Source organism: Amblyomma maculatum, chromosome 1, assembly GCF_055883805.1.
Source record: "Amblyomma maculatum isolate TAMU_Amacu chromosome 1, ASM5588380v1, whole genome shotgun sequence".
In the NCBI taxonomy this organism is placed as follows: domain Eukaryota; kingdom Metazoa; phylum Arthropoda; class Arachnida; order Ixodida; family Ixodidae; genus Amblyomma; species Amblyomma maculatum.
Genome location: NC_139344.1, coordinates 282,967,541 through 282,987,100, shown reverse-complemented (window position 1 = coordinate 282,987,100; position 19,560 = coordinate 282,967,541). Strand labels below are relative to the sequence as shown.

Sequence of the window (19,560 nt, the reverse complement as noted above, 5' to 3'; positions counted from 1 at the left end):
TTTCTCCTGAACCTCCTGAGGACCTCATTCCCTCTTTAGCACCGGTCGGAAAACTCTGGAAGAGAAATTTCACGAGGTAAAAGAACGGCGTCATTCCGAGCGATCGCAGGCTTACGCATTGCAGTGCTGCGGACGAAGCGACTGACACGGAGCACACGGTACTTTGTCGCACTCGACAAGTGGCTAAGTTTACCGTTGCTAAACATGCGAACGTCAGGTCGTCACAAGGCCTTTTCGATAGCCGGAGCCGGGCGTTTTCGTCTCATTTAGCGCCCCACGCTGAGATCGATACTTTTTGGTCGCGGCAAATAATCCGCACCATAGCCTGCGCGCACTCCTTCAGGCAAACCGGCATGGGCGGCACTTATACGCGCACTCTCCAATCTTTAGCTCACACTGGCCCCCGACGATATCTCGTTGCCTTTGTGCTCTTTACTTTCTTGCTCGCTTTGTATTTTCCCCTGTGCAAAGGCCGGGTCAGGGGCGCCGGCCGATGCTTGGCGTCGAAGCGGAAGTTGCCCGAAACGGCGACGGAGAGGTGTGAAAAAAAAAAAAAAAGGAACGGCACAATGTCAGCGAATCGCGAGGCCTTGCACGGTAAAACCGTTAGCACCGCGGTCACCGAGGAGATGACAGCTAATGGCCTTAGCTTGCCGCGGTGTGGAGACGTTTTTGGCAGCTATTGCAGCAGGTCCGACTCTTGCGTGCCGTGACCAACAGGCTTGATTCGGCATAGCACGAATGTACGTGAAATACCATTGCTTTTCTTTTGTACCGCTTGTCACACGCAAACGGGCTAAAATATTATGAACATAATAGAAAAAGGTGTGGTGAGGAGGACGTTCTCTTACGCGGTATTGTCGCCGAAGTTCTTTCATGTTAAATAGCCTCCTCGAACACAGGCGTCGCTGGGTTCAGACGAAAGGACCGGAGTGTGAATGGTCCGCGCCCGTCAGCGCGGATCTGGTGCCACGTGACCACGCATCTGCGCGTCGATCCGGCCGTCGAGCATTCACACGAAGCCAGCGGACCATCTGCGTGTACCCTCCTTCCCATCGGTGGCGGCGCACTCAACGCCGGGCGGAACCGTCGTCTCGCTGCTCTGGCTGTTCTACGTGAAGTGTGCGAGGACGACGAGGAAGCGAAAAAGCGTTCATTTATTGCAAGCATCGTCAATATTCTATATCGGTGGGCAGCTCTCAACGAGCGCTAAAAACGTGACTGTCGCTTCATCACTGAGCGCTGTTTTCGCTACTTCACCTATAATAAGCACTAAAAATCGAGTAAAGCTACAACTCTGGCACACCCACAAGCACAAAACACGATGCACTGCAGCGAACGACGAAGCGCATGCACAACAAACAATACGCCGCTCTAACTGAATACGAGACGAAAAGCGCGGGCATAGCAACGCGGAAGTAGCAGCGATAAAGGAAAAAGAGCAAAAACAATCTTGGTCCGCGGCGGACGCCCGGTCCGCGCGGACTGAAAAAGGTGCTTGGCATATTCAGTCCACTCCGGCCGGACGGCCACGCCGCTCGCCCGCCGTCGCTCAGAGCAGTGACGTCGGCGTCACGTGGGGCGCGGGTAGCGATGACGCGCGCGGACCCTCCGCGTTCCGGTCCTCTCGTCTGAACCCACCTTTACATGGCAGCCGATTCGAAAGCATGCGACTGCCGCCCTCTCAGCAGCCCTATACATTCCAAAACGCCTGTGTGATTCAATTTTGTGAGCATCAGGGTAGGTTCTGTATTCTTACGGTACTAATCCGTCCAGTCCTTTCCGATTGGTCGCATTAGATAAGCGAAGCATAGTTTGCACTACTCTCCACCGGCACCGTACTAATCAAAATCGTTCCTGCTCGGTTTATGTACTAATGCTCAGGTAAGCTCGCTTGGCTATATTCAAGTGCCGGGGAGGCGGTTGTGAGCGTTGGTAGCGAAGCTCCTGGTGTTCAGTGCAGATCTCATAGCTAGCTAGCACGTGCTGCTCGTCGCTCCCAGTGTAACGGGGACGGTTAAATCAATCAGGACTGCACTTTCTGTCCTTTCTCTGCGCTACTGCGCCCCTAGCTCTCAGATATTGATGTTACATGCATCCACTAGCACGTATTGAGCCGGACATTGATATCACGCACACTGCACACGCACGTGGCGAAACAAGTGCCCAGGAGGCAGGAATTGTCTCGCTACTTGTTCATTCATCGTCCACACATGGGTTATGAACTTTTTGAATTGCAAAGCCTCATTTTCTACGCAGTCCCGATGAGGGACAGACCGCTTTTAGATTTACCATATATGGAATGCCACCGGATGAGGGAGTGGCATTTATTGTGTTCGGGTTTATTAGTTCTATAGTTTGTATAATATACGCCAGCAACGTCTGCCAAGGATTCCAAACGTACAGCTGCAACCTTTCTAAACACATACTTAGCGCTCGGAATATATCCAGAGAGGATGAAATATCTCAATGCGCTAACCTGCACAAATAAACTTCCAGTAGCCCTGTGATTCTCATCTATATTTACCGCCTTATCAACATATCAGAAATATTAAAAGAAAGCAAGTTTCCTAGGTCCAGCTTAGAGCACTTCGTTTAAGCTGTTAAAAGTTGTTAGAAACTTTTTGAATTTCCTCAGGTGCAAAAGGCACTCTAAAACAGTTACACCTCCGGCACATTTAGTAATTCGCGATTCTCGGCCAATTCGATCTGGTCTGTTGGATTGAAAGCCAGAGTATGAAAGCTTCCAATCCAACAGACCAGATCGAATTGGCTGAGATATCAAAGCTAATCAATAAGCGCAAGGTGGCCGACTTAAGGAAGTATAACATGGAGAAAATTGAGCATGCTCTAAAGAACGGGGGAAGCCTTAAAGCGGTAAAGAAGAAATTGGGCACAGGCAAAAACCAGATGTATGCGATAAGAGACAAGGAGGGCAACGTCATCACGAATATGGACAAGATAGTCAAAGTAACCGAGGAGATCTATACAGATCTCTACAGTAGCCAAAGTAGTCAGGACCGTAACGAGATTGGCGGTAGGGAAAAACAGTCAGACGTTCCACCAGTGACGAAGGACGAGGTCAAGAAAGCACTAGAAACTATGAAAAGGGGGAAATCAGCTGGAGAGGATTAGATAACTACAGATTTGCTGAAAGACGGGGGGGGGGGGGGGGGATATCGTGCTAGAAAAACTGGCCACCCTGTATACGCAGTTCCTGGTGTCATCGACGGTACCGGAACCATGGAAGAATGCAAACATTATCCTCATTCATAAGAAAGGGGACTCTAAGGACCTTACAACTTACAGACCAATAAGCTTACTGTCTGTTACGTATAAGGTATTTACTATGGTAATCGCTAATAGAATCAGGACAACCTTAGTCTGCAATCAAGCAAAGGATCAATCAGGGTTTCGGAAACGGTACTCTACTATCGATCATATCCATAGCATGAATCAGGTGATGGAAAAATGCTCGGAATATAACCAGCCCTTATACATAGCACTCATTGATTACGAAAAAGCATTTGACTCAGTTGAAACCTCGGCGGTGATGCAGGCATTGCGAAATCAGGGGGTAGATGAGCTGTACGTGAAAGTGCTGGAAGACATGCTGCTCAGCGACCATAGTTCTGTATAAAGAAAGTAACAAAATTCCAATAAAGAAAGGTGTTAGGCAAGGAGACACAATCTCCCCAGTACTATTCACAGCTTTTTTAGAGGAAGTATTCAGAGACTTGGAATGGGAGCAGTTAAGGATAAGGGTAGATGGAGAATACCTTAGTAATCTGCGATTTGCTGATGACATTGCCTTGCTAAGCAACTCGGGGGATGAACTGCAAAGAATGATTGATGACCTAGACAGGAAAAGTAGAAAGGTAGGCTTGAAAATCAATATGTAGAAAACTAAGGTAATGTTCAACAGCCTCGGGAAGGAACAGCAGTTTACATTAGGTAGCGAAGTACTAGAAGTAGTAGGCGAATATGTCTACTTAGGACAGGTAGTGACCGCAGATCCGGACCATGAAAAGGAAATAATAAGAAGAATAAGATTGGGATGGAGCGTATTTGGCAAGCACTCGCAGATTATGACTAGCAGCTTACCGGTATCGGTCAATAGAAAAGTATACAACAGTTGCATCTTGCCTGTACTCACCGATGGTGCTGAAACATGGAGGCTAACCAAGAGAGTTCTGCTTAAGTTGAGGACAACCCAGAGGGCTATGGAACGAAAAATGGTAGGGGTAACATTAAGAGATAGGAAGCGTGCACAGTGGGTCAGAGAAATAACTCAAGTTACCGACATTCTAGTCGAAATTAAGAAGAAGAAATGGACATGGGCAGGACATGTAGTGCGAAGGAGGATAACCGATGGTCGCTGAGGGTAACAAACTGGATTCCAAGGGAAGGAAAGCGTAGCAGGGGGCGGCAGAATGTTAGGTGGGTGGATGAGATTAAGAAGTTCGCAGGGGTCAAGTGGATGCAGCTAGCACAGGACCGGGTTAATTGGAGGAATATGGGAGAGGCCTTCGCCCTGCAGTGGGTATAGTCAGGCTGATGATGATGATGATGATGATTCTCAGGCCTATATATCATACAGCAGGAAACGGAGACATTTCACGGGTGAGTCACGGGGCGTGAAGCTATCATAATTCTCACGAGATGGGCCCAGAGAAATTGGCTCAGCCCTCGAATCAAGCGTAGAATGAAAGAGAACCGATAACGCAAGAAAATGGCCCGTCAAAGCGACATCCACTCGCGTTGTATTCAAGATAGCGGCACTTGAATCGCACACGAAGCTGTTCCGGCTAACCCGCACCGTTGAGGTGACGTTTCGTTTTTGTCTATAGGCTTAGGCACGCAGTTATATTGCCATGGGCGCTCAGTGGTCAATGAATCAGTGGTTAGGGCGCTCAACTATCTGAACCCAAGGACGCGGGATCGAATCCCCGGCCCCGACGGTAGCCTTTCGATGGAGGCGAAAAGCAATATGCGTCTGTGTGCTTTGCGATGGCAGTGCACGTTGAAGAACCCCAGGCGGTCGAAATTTCCAGAGCATTCCACTAGGCCGTCTCTCATAAGAGTTACTTTGGGACGCTAAACCCCTTAAACCAAACCAAGATCGCCACAGTGAAAGCACATCAACACGCGCAGTGATCTCGGACCGGTAAATGCTCTGTAGCCCAGGCCAGTAACGAATAATTTACTTTACGTTATGGGGTGCCAGTTAGTACTGATTCCTACAACACGAAAGGAGACCGTGCATGAAATAAATTGATTCCGCAATTGCTCCACTGAATAATAAACGAGATCACTTTTTGGTATTGGACTATATCGAGCAATCCACGGGCACTGATATTACTGAGCTGATAATTTCGTATGATGGATAGCTTTTCATTTAGGTAGGTGACAAGAAAATCTTTAACAGCGGACTGCTTTTTGTCTCTGGAGAATTGTGTGCTGCAGTTACTGCACACTTGAGTTGTATCCGACTACAGGTCGTATTATGTGCAATGTCCCAATTCATTTTCTTCCATGTCCATCGCTGGCTTGGTACGTCGTTGAGAGCCGGAAAGCAAACCTGCTAGCCGGCCCTCGTAATCTAAGCGAGGTTAATCGATGACATAGAGGCAAAAGGAAAGCATCATTTACTGATGGCGGATCCGACGTCTAACACCCTGTGTCATGGCCTGTAGCCATCGCAGAAGCCACCGTATGCAACGCAAATATGGGGCCCCTAAGCCTAAGCCTGAAACTCCCTTAAAGTCCAACTCAGAGCCTAAACAAACAATGTCTCGGCGACGAGTAAAAGCCGCGGCCAGGCGTTAGATGTCTACGACGCCAGCGGCGCCGTATTAATTTGATGTACTCCACTGAGGTCTGCGCTTTTTAATAATTCAAACGTTTCGCCGATCTTGAGTTGGCGTGCGGCGAGCCGGCAGCAGGTAATCAAGATGGAGGGGATTCGCAGCTCAGCGCCAGGCAGCGAGACTATATATGAGGGCTCGGAAGAAATATGCCGAGCTGAGTCACGAGCTAGGGGCGGAGGAAGAAAAAAAAAGACGAAGCACACTACGACGGCTGAAATATTTCCTTCGCCCTGCTTTGATTGGTGTTTTCTTTGAGTATGTAGGAACTGGCTCAGATTTCGACTTCCCTGCAGCGGAGATTACTCTAAGTCTGCAAGGCCCACAAAATGATCATATATTCGCCCTTGCCCTTGGTTTAATATTTCTAAGGTGTGCATTTTTCTTGTTATGAATCTTTTCTAGAATGCTGGTAGTCAACGAATTGAAAAGAAGTAAAGGGGGGTGGGAGGAATCTTGCAATGTGATTCCAAATAAGCAGGAATCGATTTGGGCTGGCTGGTGAGTGTTATCGTGTTATAAAAACATCTCTGCGCCACGCATAGCGTACAAAATGAGAGAAGTACTCCTGTACTCATATCTCATGTTCCTTGAGTACGAAAAGTCCATATCGTCGCGCACGTAATGCCGCTTCTGTAGTTCCTGCTTTGTTGTTTACTGAAACGACCTTTTACGAACCGGCGCTCCAAGTGCAGCGGTCAAGAGGCGAGTCCCGTGTGTACAGTAAATTGGTCTATTTGGGAATACGCGACCCAGTTGTGAAGTTTATAGCAGTTTCAGCGTTCATTTCACATGGCTTGGCTTCTATTGCATAACACTCAGCCGACAGGCGTGGAGAGCTTTATTCTGTAACGTGGTATCATTATGCGGACTGCTTGGCGTGTGCAGTAGGCATCGAACGGCGGAGGAAAGGGGGAAGTGGCTTGTTGGGCGAGTTGGTTGGACAATAGGTTAAAACAGCGCTAGAAACACGGACAGATAGTGTGCGTGTCTTTCTATCCGTCCGTGTTCTTAGCGCTGTTTTAACATAAAGTGGGAAGTTGAGTATTACTAAGGTATTGTGAATGAACTGCCGCACATTGCAGTGCCCCTCATCACATCCTGGTTTCGCACCAGTCAATTTTAAAATGAAGGAGAAAGACACGTACGTTTGCTGTCATGCTGCGGGCTTCCGCGGATACCCGGCATGTCACAGAGAGGAAGTGCTGGAGGAAGGGTAGAATTGCAAGGGATAATTGTGTCAGATGTTTGCAAAACGGAAAGCACTCTGCTACTTGGTACAGCACAAAATACTACTCCTTTTTCTGGTGCTGTACGTCAAATGCGTCAAAAATTATCCCACTAAGGTGTGATAGAGGAATCAAGAACACAACCCCCGTCACGTGTCAACTGTGTCAGCATGAAAGTTTCGTTTTCAACCTTGTAACCGAACCCCGTTTTGACGAGTTCTCAGGTCAATTCATGCATGCACGCTTCCTAATACTAGTTACCATGGACCCTGAGTTGTCCATAACAGGCGTGTCGACGCTGGCACCGTAGAGACGCATGCCGCCGCGCCTAAAAGAAGGGCGCACTTATCCTTCCGCGCGGCGCATGAACCACGCCCTTTGAATGCACACGCAGCTGTTTTGGTGTTCAGTGTATTGCTGAGCCGTTGCTTTAAGTGTGCTGCGCTAGATGATTACCTTTACCGCTGCTGCACAAGTTATGTCATTTCCTCTTCTACGCACGGGGCGAAGTGCGGGGCCATCTTGCATGCCACCCTGGTTTTCCTGACGTTATTCTTCAGTTGATTCTGTCGTACCATAGACACCCACTCAGTAGAACACGCCCACGAGGGATTATGTTTTTTTTTTACCGCTAGGGGTTCTCACAGTATATGGACGTTTCGCATCTAACCAGCATCGATACGCAGCCTTAATTTAGCCTGAACATACCTGTTCAGCAGGAAAGCACCCCAGGCACTGAGCCACCGCAGCGAGAAATCTCAGGGCATGTTCAAGCCCTGACTTCGCATGTGTGCATAGGGCATTCATGGTGGTCTAAAAAGTACTGGCTGATACAAAAACCAGTTTTTTTTTTATATAGGTTTCAACGTCACAAAGCACGACCGACTATGAAGGACGCCGTAGTGAACTTTCACCTCCTCAGGCAGCTTAACCTGCACTGACATGCATATATATGTATATATATATATATATATATATATATATATGTATATATATATATATATATATATATATATATATATATATATATATATATATATATATATATATATATATATATATATATATATATATATATATATATATATATATATATATATATATATATATATATATATATATATATATATATATATATATATATATATATATATATATATATATATATATAGGGGAAAAGAAGCAAGAAATGTTGCCCGCGGGGGACTTGCAGTCGGCAGAAATAGAAGCGACGGAGAGAACATAGCAAGAAGGGTATGAGACTTTTCACATCATTTACGAAACACAAAGCGTGCAAGCAGTTACTTATTTACATAAAGTAAAAATAGGTACACACAGCCGCGCGCACGTATCATCCTGTCGCAAACTAAGGGCACTGCACAAGCTGCCACGCGTCCGCTTTTTTCCGCACCTTTGTGATCTGTAGTTGAGCGCTGTAACCACGGCGAGGCGAGAAACCATTTTCGGTGGTTGATCTTAATTATGCACCAGTAACGCACCATGCCCTAGCAGCATCCGCATGCTTCGGCTAAGTTACGCGGGGGCCTTTTAAGGACAGAGTTCCGTAATTATTTTTTATATAGTCGTGAGTTATTCTTACAGGACACATACTCTGCCTGGATGATGTGCGTCCACAGAAGGGGCTATACACTCATACGTGCGCCGAATCTTTGCGCAGAGACCAAGGGACACTCGGCACCGCAGCTGCTCGAGCATGACGGCAGAGTTCGAGTGCGGGAGGGCACGCTGGCCAAGATACCGTGCGCGGCTACCGGGAACCCGCCGCCGAATTACCGCTGGTACAAGTTAACCGGCTCCCAGATTCACCCAGTCGTCCTCAGCCACAAGGTGAGCATAACGCTGAAAAAAAAAAAAAAAAAAGAAAGAAGGGGGGGGGGGGAGGCATCATGGATCTATTACCTTGTAAGTACGTTCCCTGTGCGCACGCTACATTAAAGCAAAAGTGGCGCCATCTCAATTTAGCGGACGAAAACATGGACTGTTGAAGCGTAAAAACGTGTCTGAATGCAATGTAAAGGGAGCTGCATATTGCGAAAAGAACCTCTTAATGAAGGCCTGTTCAAAACACGAACCGATAATTTTACGACAAAAATTATAGAAGGAAGTCTAGGGATACCCAAAGCGGGGAATACTCTGCTGCCAGTATATGCCATATTCTTCACAAATTTTACACTTCCTTCATTAATCAGAGAACGTCAAATGTCACCGTTGTAGTAGTCTACTGACTTAGAACACTTCCCCAACTGTGCGGTTAGATTGAGTACAAGCCTTCAACCACGTTAACTTAACACTACTTAACACTAATGTTAAAAATACACTTCGGCAATGCACGGGCACTATTTATCTATTTTGCGTGTCATCATGATTAGCCATATGAAGAACTTGCATACTATTTCACAATTTGTTCGAACTGCACTGGATGTTACCGCTGTTGTTTAACAGGCTTAACTGTCGCAGCATTTTTCTCGCAATACCTGTTCGCGACTGCCTTGCGCCCGTGAATTAAACAGTTGTGATAGCCGGCTATAGACCCTTTAATTGGGCGGACGTCTTTGTTTCCTTTTTAAATCGGGTCGGTAAGCATCGTGTGTAAAATCTGCCAGGCGAAATGATGTTGCCACCCCCCAGTGGCAACACGGCTTTTCAGAGAAGGATAAACATGAAAAATTACTCATGCAAAGGTGCCAGTCAGTCACACGCCATTGTAACGCGTGAAAAGTTTAGGAAACATGTATTCTGCTTTCTGGCACTATAGTTAAATTATCAGTCAGTAGCAGAGTGCTGTTCGATATCAAGAATGAACGACGGTGGCTAAGCCGTTCAATAATGAAAGACGTGACCCTTGCGTACTTCTATTCGAGGTAATTAGAAGCGGATCTTCACACCTCACGATACATTCTTGGGAATACTCTGTGCTCCTAGTTATCGAGCAGTGGCGTGTAGCTAGCTGCAAGAGTTAGCCTGCATTACTTGGTGGCAAAGGTGTCAGACATGCTAGTGTCGGCTATGGTGACTGGTGTCTCGATACCTGGCTTGCGCTTCGGGATTTGACTTTTTCTGGAAGTCATATCAGTCACACACGGCAAGAGATATGAAATGTGTTTTATCGCGTTAATTAACGGCATGTTATTGTAGTTTTCAAGTTCATATAGTGGCTGCCTTTTACCCCGACTTCTTTCTTTGCTGTAGTCACCACGAAAATGGTTAAAGTATTGTTATTTTGACCGTACGTGCACACTGTTATAGGCTCTTTTTTTTTTTTTTTCGGTGCCTTCAATGACGGGGCAGGAAACACACGTCGACACTGCATACGGAGCAATGTGTAGCGCTCAGTCATCCTTGCGCTCATTATGTATGTGTCTGCACACCAGAGCTCTTTAGTGGCTTTTTGCGAAAATTTTAGTGCTTATATACCAGCATACAAAACTCGGTGCGCTGTGTTGCGTGGTAAACGTCTATTTTATGTATAACACAATTACGGCTCTGTCGTGTTTTCTAATCCCGTATGCGTCAAGTGAAATCCTGAGCACGGCCTTTCGAAGTCTTTTAAGCGTACCCCAGCTAAACCAATTACATTCTCTATACTAATCGCCAATGCGCCCATATTATCAGGAGCGTGATGAAACATGACAGGTGCAGCAAGAAAAGCTTTCCCCTCTTAACTTTTAGGAATCATTCGACAGGTCCGGAATCAAACGATAAGGAACAATCGCCAATACATGAAGCCAAGATTTCCTAACTACTTAAACGCTCTAGTAGGATTCTCTTTCCCGGCGTTCAAGAATAGTCTCGTGTAGCCCCGAGTAATCAAGCGGCGACACAAATCCGCCATCTTACCGTGGCAGCGGTAAGGGTGGCCGCACCTACACTGACCTTTACTATCGCGTGAACCGCTTGCACCATTGGAATAAAACAAAACGAAATCCTTTCGGTCTAGAGTCGGGGCGCGTGGTACACAACCTGAGCCACCGACGAGCCGAGGCGTCTTCTCCAGTTTTATAGGACGCGGCGAAGGGCGAGTACTGCAGCTCACACCGGCGCTCCTTGTGCCGCAGTTTAATTAAGCGTTGATTAGGACCGTCCTCTACGCGCCAGTTTCCGCTAGCGCTGCTCGACTTGCCCAGCGCACCCGTAAAGACCCGCCGCACATTGCCGCCGCCTCCTTGATAACGACTCACGCGACTAACGAGCCGCGCAGCAACTCCAGAGGGCTTTGTGCCCACCGAAGACACAGCGCACACAGCGGCGGCGGCACGGGGGGAAAATGGCCGCACACGTGCGCTCGCGACGGACAACGCAGACCACTGCCCGTCGATTGAGACGGTGAATAGACAGTAAGCTGCGCTGCCGTGGTGCAACGGTTGAAGCGGCAGTTACAAAAATGCACGCGTGATTTAACACCACATGAGGGACGCAAAAGGCACAGTCAGATGCCCATCCTGCAGAAAACCCGGCGTTGTCGTGAGCGAAAAAATGCGAGCATGGCTCTGGCAGGCGATTGTACACAGCTGACGTGGCCGGGCACCGATCATGCTTGACGGGACATCTGACGTCACGAGACCACACCACATGGCATGAGCTGCCAACTCGGTATTCCACTTTTAGTTACGAGGGTGAGGGCGGAATCGAACCCACCGAGGCACGATACTCCTAGGCCACGTAGGCCGCTTCGTTAAAGCGGGGCATCATATTCTATGTCTGGTGCTCTTCCACATAATAATGCAGCCTAGGATTGCAGGCGAATGAGCACATATGGAATAAAACCGCCGCTAACTAAGAGATGAGCGATTATGCGAGTATCAAGGTGCATGTAAGCGGACGAGGGACCTATTAACGCTGTGTCTGGATTTCTCATTGACTCGCCCTCACATCTGCGCTCATCCAAACACTAAAAAGCCAACTAAAATGTCGTGTTGGGCGTAAGCTCGGTGTTGGCGCCACTGCCGCCACGCTAGCTGACGGTCACGATTATTTCCCGCTGACAAAGTTTCAAATGTGATAGGCTTAAAGCACAGAGACCTTGCTTACGTGCCACGAGGATCACCTTTTGACCAGATGCGGCTTTGTGGAAGCTGTTTCGAAACACGCTTTCGCTAAGAATAGCCACGCTCGGTGCAGTGAGCGCGCTCCGCGGCTTTAAATAGGTCCGCCTACGTAGCATGTTTCGAAACGTTCTCTTTTTAAGACACGTTTCAGCCATTAAGCCAGGAGTAAAGGTGTCTTTTACTCGAAAAATCCGGTTGCATGTTTGTCATCTTTCTGATATTTTCGCCATGTGCGCCGAGGAAAGGTGCTCGGTACTCTTCAGCAGCCTCTGCGTTCAAAGTGTAGCGCTGAGTGTAGAGTCAGCGACGACCCACGAGTAACAAAACCCCTGCGTTATTTACACCAGGGTACGTTGATATAGCACTCTGTTTCCTATTCATCTTTGCTATTTTCACCTTTCTTTGCTAACGTGCCATTTAGAGAAACGGAGGTCGGAATAGAATTTCAAGGAGTTGAGGGGGAGGGGATGAAGTGTATTATACATCGGCGGAGATTTCGACAATTTTGCTTTCTCCAGTAAAAACGAATCTCGTCATTAAGATGACAAGTCGCAAATAGAAATGTTTCGTTCATGTGATATCATCTAGAGGAAACTTTTGTCTTCTGTGGTAGAAACCTTCCGAATTTCCTTGCAACGCTTTGGTGTGTTTTTCTTTGTTCACCTAGCTTTGAACAATGCCTTGTGGCGCACAGTATTTGATTTGTTTCTTTATTCTGTGTGTTAATTCTGCAGACACACATATAAATCTAAATAAGACAAAAATACAGTGCATCCTTTGCATTTTTTATATCCCAAAGCTATACCGTGTGTAATGGGAAGCTCTAGAATCTCTGATCCCACGTTAGTTTGCTACATATGATGCCCTTTAACCAGTCCCACGCCGTCTGTGCATCTTGCCTCTGTCAACAAGCAAGGAACAAAAGTCGGGTACTTACCCCGCACTTCGTTGGTTGGTGGAAGGCCGTCGTATCTTCACAACTATTGAGTTGTTACGAATGTAATATAAGACTACTACCTCGAGCTCAAAATATTAATAAACTCCTTCACCTAAGCATCTTACAGATGCATAAATATTGCATTTTCGTATTTTTCTTCGTACGTATGCAAAATATTGTTTAACATTTTAGTTTAGGGACTGCGTTGCTGTCACTGTCACCTCTCAGCAGCTCTACGGCTTCGTCAAGCTACCTTAGAAGATATTCATCAACATTGTGAATGGTAAAACCAGGTTTGAGCTCAAGCGAGCTGAATAGCAGGCCAATGCACCCTGCTTAAAGCGCCTCAAAACAGTCTGTCTGAAACGTAGCCTACAATGTTCTGTAGCTACAGTACACAAGTAATGTGCCTGGAGCCGCCAGCGTTTCTTCCTGTATGCTGGCTTCTCTAGCGAGAGAAGGCTTTATATCCCTTTGTATCTGTTTAGTATGCAAACACAAAAGGAGAGATATTTCTTGCCTTCCATATTACTCTAATTGAAATACCGGCTTTCCGTGTCACACGCAGATGCAGGAAGTGGATGGAACTCTGGTGTTCAGACGAGCCAGCCTCCACGACAGCGGCAAATACGTGTGCATCGCGAACAACTCTCTGGGTCAAGACCGGGCCGACCGGGAGCTGACCGTCACAGGTAAGAGCGGGTCTGGGTATGCTCACGTTAGGCGTGGGTATACGGACGCACCACGGCAGTCGCCATGGAAGATTTCCTTTTTTCTTTTTTGTTTACTGCTCCAAAATTCAGTCTTCCAAAGTACTTGCTACTAAGCTCAGCATTTCAGTTTGTAACATCAGCGAGAACCTCTTATACTTTCGATTATCGACGTCTAGTGGAAGGTCGTGTCTGCGCAGGGCTCGAACTGAAGCCACTGAATCCCGCGTCTCACTCAAATCCCGGTTTCACGCAGCGCGTCGATCGACGGTTCCGGCTCATGATATCCGGGAGAACGAGTTGTTTATAGTAAGATAATTGTTCCTGAACCCTGTGCATTCAAATACTCATCAATGTTACTACGAGAGAGAGAGAGAGAGATAATAGAATAGGAAAGCAGGGAGGTTAATATAGCGATGCCCAGTAGGTTACCCTACACGTGGGGAGGGAAACAAAGGGAGAAACAGGGAGAAAAGGGAAAGAAAGAGCGCCAAGGAAATGAGTGTCACATGCCCAGAGGTCTATATTGAAAGGGGGCAGAAAGCGTACTCTTAAAGTAACTTAAGGAGCGCCTCCACTGCTTCCCTTTCTGGAAAGAAGAAGGCGAGAGCCCAAACGGCGGAGTGTAGCAGCCAGCAAGGCACACACACGCTCAAATTGAGGGCAGTCACAAATTATGAGCGCAATCGTTTCAACACACCCGCACTGCTCACACGTTGGAGAGTGCCATTTCGATGAGATAGAATAGGAACATTTTAACATCACAGCGGCGGAGGTCGAATGGTATCTGCAGTTGAAGTAATTGGTCAAAGTAATGCGAGGGGGATGTCCAGCTTCCAGGCGCAGACTATGATTTTCTAGCCACATTTCGAGCGAGCAGTCGAAGGTGCCTTGCTGCGTCAGCTCTTCATCTTTATTTTCCTCCTGCTGTTCTGTAACTGTATTATAAGCTTGCTCTGCCATAGCCGCAACATACAACGAGCGAGAACTCGCCATAAGTTATGCGGGTCTTATGGCTACTCGCCTGCACTTGTCCAGCTCTTATTTATTATACTGTTTCCAGAATCACCCACCCTCACTCAATGTCTCACGCACTAAACAAACAAAAGTTATTTGCCTATTTCGAATAACTAAAAATAGACGTGTTTTGTCTTGCGTGCTCGTCCAAGTGGTAGGTTCCTGTACAGCAGCACGTGTTCGTCTCCTTTACTCATCCATGGGCTCCGAATCTCTGACAAGCCTGACACTTGCACACTGCCACGCTGCGGGTTCACACCGTTTACCTACGACCGGTACTTATGTTCGTAAGTGGCTGCTCTTCCGCCGCAGCAACATGCCCAACGACATCCAAAGCAACGAGATTTGCGCAGGTGTAAACATTTTTTCCTCGGATCAGCGTTAAGCGAAGCCCCGCGCGACCACACCATCCTGTCTTGTCTCCGAACCGCGGTGGTTCAATAACGCCAATCCGGCTGGTCGCCCGGTCCCCAGTGCTTTCTCGTCCGGCATCGAACGAGACGCGGCTCAGCCGCCAATCCTCAATTGTGTCGCCGGGAATGCAGTGCTCCTCGGAGTGGCCGCCGCATAACAGGAAGGAGAAAAAAGCGAAAGAAGGGGCGGAGAGAAAGGCAAAATAAAGCCGATGACCGGTGCAGAACAAAACGCAATAAAAGGGAAGCGTTCGGAAGCAATTTTCGTTAAGAGTCTCGAGTAGGTCGGCTTATGGGCTCCAGGAAATCATGCTTGAGCCGAGAGCCAATCTTGTTGAAATCACTTTCGTCGTGCTGCTTTTCTCGGATGGAGGGCGCTGGCAGGTCGACGAGAGCGACTGCTGCCGCCGAGTTGTTCGCAGCGGTAAGCTGCTCTGTGCGGTGCGCGGATGGTTCTGGAGGCCCTGCGAGCGGATTAGCCTCGCTGGGTAGCCCCGCCATTCGCGTCAGGTGCGCGGCAAATGTGCTCCGATTGCCGACCTTTGCGGAAAAGGCTACTTCCCCCGGCGCCGGTAGCAGAAAGACAGGAGAGCTCGAGAAATGGACGACCATCGTCCTCTTCGCTACTTGCGGCGCTGCCAGTGGCAGAAGCACAGAAGTCGCTCTGCCCGCGTTTAAATGGAGATGTCTAGTCTAGAACTACCAAATTGCTGCTTGTCGCGGAACTCGGTCTCAGCTTTCTATCGCCACGGACTCAAATCTCTCTGGTTCGGTTTCTAACGTTAGAAATAAAATCCCTTTCTCAATTGCCCTTATGTTCTCTGTTCACTTTTCCGTGCTTTCAATCTTATTCATTCGCTCGTGTATGAGGAGTCTCGATCCCGGTCGCATTTCAGTGCGGACGAAACGTAAGGTCTCCCTGAGGTTAATGCACATTAAAGAACCCAGGGTGGCCTAATTGCTCGGGAGTCTTCCAATACGCTGTTCCTCATGGTCCACGTTGCCTTATGACGTTAAACGCCATATACCGGATCATATGAGTACGAGAAATTTCTTTTATTTTTGTCTTTTTATGAGAATTAGTGCAACCTACCTTAGCACAGATAGACAGAAATATGAACTTTTGTTGTCCACAGCAAATGTGGTGCAATGCAAGCTGATAAAGTATATGATTTGCATGCTAGTTAGAGCAACTCTACTACAATAAGCACGTAAATTATTTAGATGATTTCGTCAACATAGAAATTTGCGCTTGGTATTTCGCTCTCGAAAAACGGAAAACGTAGTTGTTCTCAGACGCACAGCATTCTAGACGAGGAAGTAGGGCATAGGCAATGCGAATGGCTACTCCTTGCTATGAAATGTATGCGTCGGTTCTGCAGCTAATTTTTCCTCAACCTTGCAAAAACTAGCATGGGACGTGTAATGCGGACAGCGCAAATTGTATATTTTCTATTCTGCTTGGCGAAGTATATCAAATTCTAACAATACCACTGAGGCTGCATTCAAAAACGTGAAGTACCAATCTCACCTGCCAAAAGAAACAACAACTAAAAATCGTATCAATAGATTACTCGCTTCATAAGCTAACTCTAGGGGCGAAACGACTTAAAATTTGAGCGTGCTTACTTCTGCATAAGTTGGTAATGTAATTATTTCAGTTTAATGAATTAATTATGTGTTTTAACTGCCTCTCTCAAGTTGATAAATTTGTGTAATTAGCTCATTTCAATAGTACAGTCATCATAGTTACCTCAATGAGTGTACAGGCTTTTCCCAATTGTGATGCGTTTGGTTAGTGTCAATATAATGCTGGAAGTTGAGACCAACGTTTTCACTCGCTCGGCGCTATTCTTCTCCCTGTTCCCCTCTTCGGCCCCTCGGAAAAGCTATGCTGATCGATTTTAACTGGGAAATCTTGAAGCGGTTCCTCCCGTGGTGCGCCCTTCCGCTTCATCTGCATTGCTAGTCCTATTTGTAGGTTACCTGTCACACTTGGCGCCACAAACTGCGACTGACAACTATAGTAGACGAAGGATGAAAGGAGCATTTGTCACAAGAGGAGTAGTCGTTACGATAAAGTGATCGCCAAAAAAAACGGGTACGTTAGCACGATGACAATCATTTTCTGGAAATCTCGCTTTGTATCAGTGTGACCCTTCGAGGGGCCAAGTTAAGCAGTGACGTTTTCGGAGGCGCTGCTACAAAACAAAAATGTAAAATATTCGGCTTCTGATTACAAATGAAGCATGACGGAGCTGCTGTACAGCAGAGGATTTACGGGAAGACTAAACAATTCACCTAAGAGGGGACGAATTAACAGTGTGATTATTCAACTTCGTTAATAAAAGTACTTCGTGGCAAAAAAGCGGCCCTAAGAGTAAGAGGTGCGCTGCTTTTACTCAGCCTTAACGAAGCTCGCACATGGAAAGCAAGACATCGTCCCATCTTTTGCATACTCTTCTTCCTCATCGTACTCATTTTAGATTGCGACCTGGAAAGAAACCGAGAACAATGTTCTTGCTCGTTATAGCAGCTTGCGGCGTGGTAATAAAGTCCAGACGCCAGGGACGCTCCTCCGGAGCCGAGTTCGAAGCTTGCTCATTATGCGACAGAGCACCGGTCCGCCGTCCGTGCCTCGAGCCCAATGAAGCCACTGCGGCCTCAGGTCCGGCTAGCGAACCGGCCAGTTTCGGGCTAAGGGTGGTTCCTGCTCCAAGCGCGTTCACTCAGTGCGGAGAATGGCAAAGGATGCCGTGTATGAGCGCATGGACCTCCAAAACTCCCCTGTATGTTTTTAGCATACGGCTCAATGTCGGCACTTAGTCTGCATTCCAGAATGGGCATATAACGAAGAGCAGCATTCAATTCAATTTAAAAAATAAGGGAGGGGTTAAGGTCAAAATGTTTGGCCATAAAAACGATATTTTGCGTTACACTCGCAATCGATTTAGACGAAAGGCCGTTTCAAGATATTTCCTGAAAATAAAGAAATCGGTTCGCCAGAGATTCAATAGCGTGTCCGCCGTTTCGTTCCGATCTGTATAATAAATATCAAGAATTCTAGTTTATCGAAAAGCTGTTAGAACCCTGGGCAAAAACTTCCTGCGGATTACATTGCTCAGCAAAAACGGATCGAGGAGTATCGCTTTTCACAGACACCTGCTGAGAATGCGGTGTTTTATTTTACGCAACACTGAAGTGTCTAGAATACGTAAATTACGATGCTCAAAAGAAATGTTTTTAATTAAATTACAGTAGACGCATATTACTTAAAGATGCGCTCACCTTGGCCGCAACTTAACCTCAAACCCAGTCGAAAAACACTACAGAAAATTTTCTGATGTTACGACAGAATTTCTGTGCGGTTTTTGACGGGAAACCTGTTGTGACAACAGAACAATCTGTCGTAACATCAGATATTTCTGTAGTTACAACAGAAAAGTGCTACAGAACTACAGACAACAGAAATATACTACAGAAAAACTACAGAACTACAGAAAAATCTGATGGTTACGACAGAACTACAGGCCTTTTTGTCGTATTTTTGACACAGTTCTGTAGTTTTTTTCGACTGGGAAGCCACTGCTTTGTAGTCCTTGCAGCGCTTCCTTGATAAATTTCTATCGGATATTAAATGAAATACTGGCATAAAGGGTACGTCTAAACGCGTTTTGCGGCACTGTAGAGGTTTAAGCACATTTAAGTTACTCTTATTTAAAAAAAAAAAAGCACTATTTTGAAGCATATTTCAAGGTGCGTAGAAAATAACGCTTCCAAAATGGATATTGCATCATCTCGAAAGTTCGGGTGCCGTGTTCTAGCGTCACGCTTTTATACCGTAGCATTTGAAGGAAAAAAAAATCAGAGGGTAACGAGAACATTATTTCATCGCAACCTTTCGACACTTTAATCCATATCAGTTCATTATAATTACCCCGAAGTACGCACACGTATTAGTATATACCTGATATTCCGAAGCCATCGACTGCAGAGAGACTCTGCTTGAGTGGGGAATTTGATTAGGACCTCCTTTGGGGGCAGGGGTAAGGCACTGCCAACGTTCTCTCTGGAACGTTCGGTTGGTCTCAAGGCCTTCGTTTGATGCGATGGCTCCGGAAAGGCCGCAAGCGAGGGTGTGTAAGGAAAGATCAAATGTACGCGCTGGCCACATCGAGGTGAAGCGAGGTAGGTGCAGATGTTCAGCTATCGTTGAAGTTGCTATTAGGGCTGCTAACCGTCCTGTGAGGGTTTCTTTTTTTCTGAGTTTTTCGCGTCACATTTTGATACTAGCTGATACTACCTGCCTTTTTGGCTTGTG

At 46.8% G+C, this 19,560-nt stretch overlaps 1 protein-coding gene across 1 annotated transcript in view; it reads left to right on the top strand.

Moving 5' to 3' along the window:
* LOC146206707 (cell adhesion molecule Dscam1-like) overlaps positions 1 to 19,560 on the top strand; it is a 463,826-nt gene that overhangs the window by 250,638 nt on the left and 193,628 nt on the right. The window contains exons 5-6 of the mRNA XM_084575504.1: positions 8,775 to 8,944; positions 13,668 to 13,791. Of these exons, the coding sequence (XP_084431630.1) occupies positions 8,775 to 8,944; positions 13,668 to 13,791 (294 nt within the window). The remainder of the gene's footprint in view (positions 1 to 8,774; positions 8,945 to 13,667; positions 13,792 to 19,560) is intronic.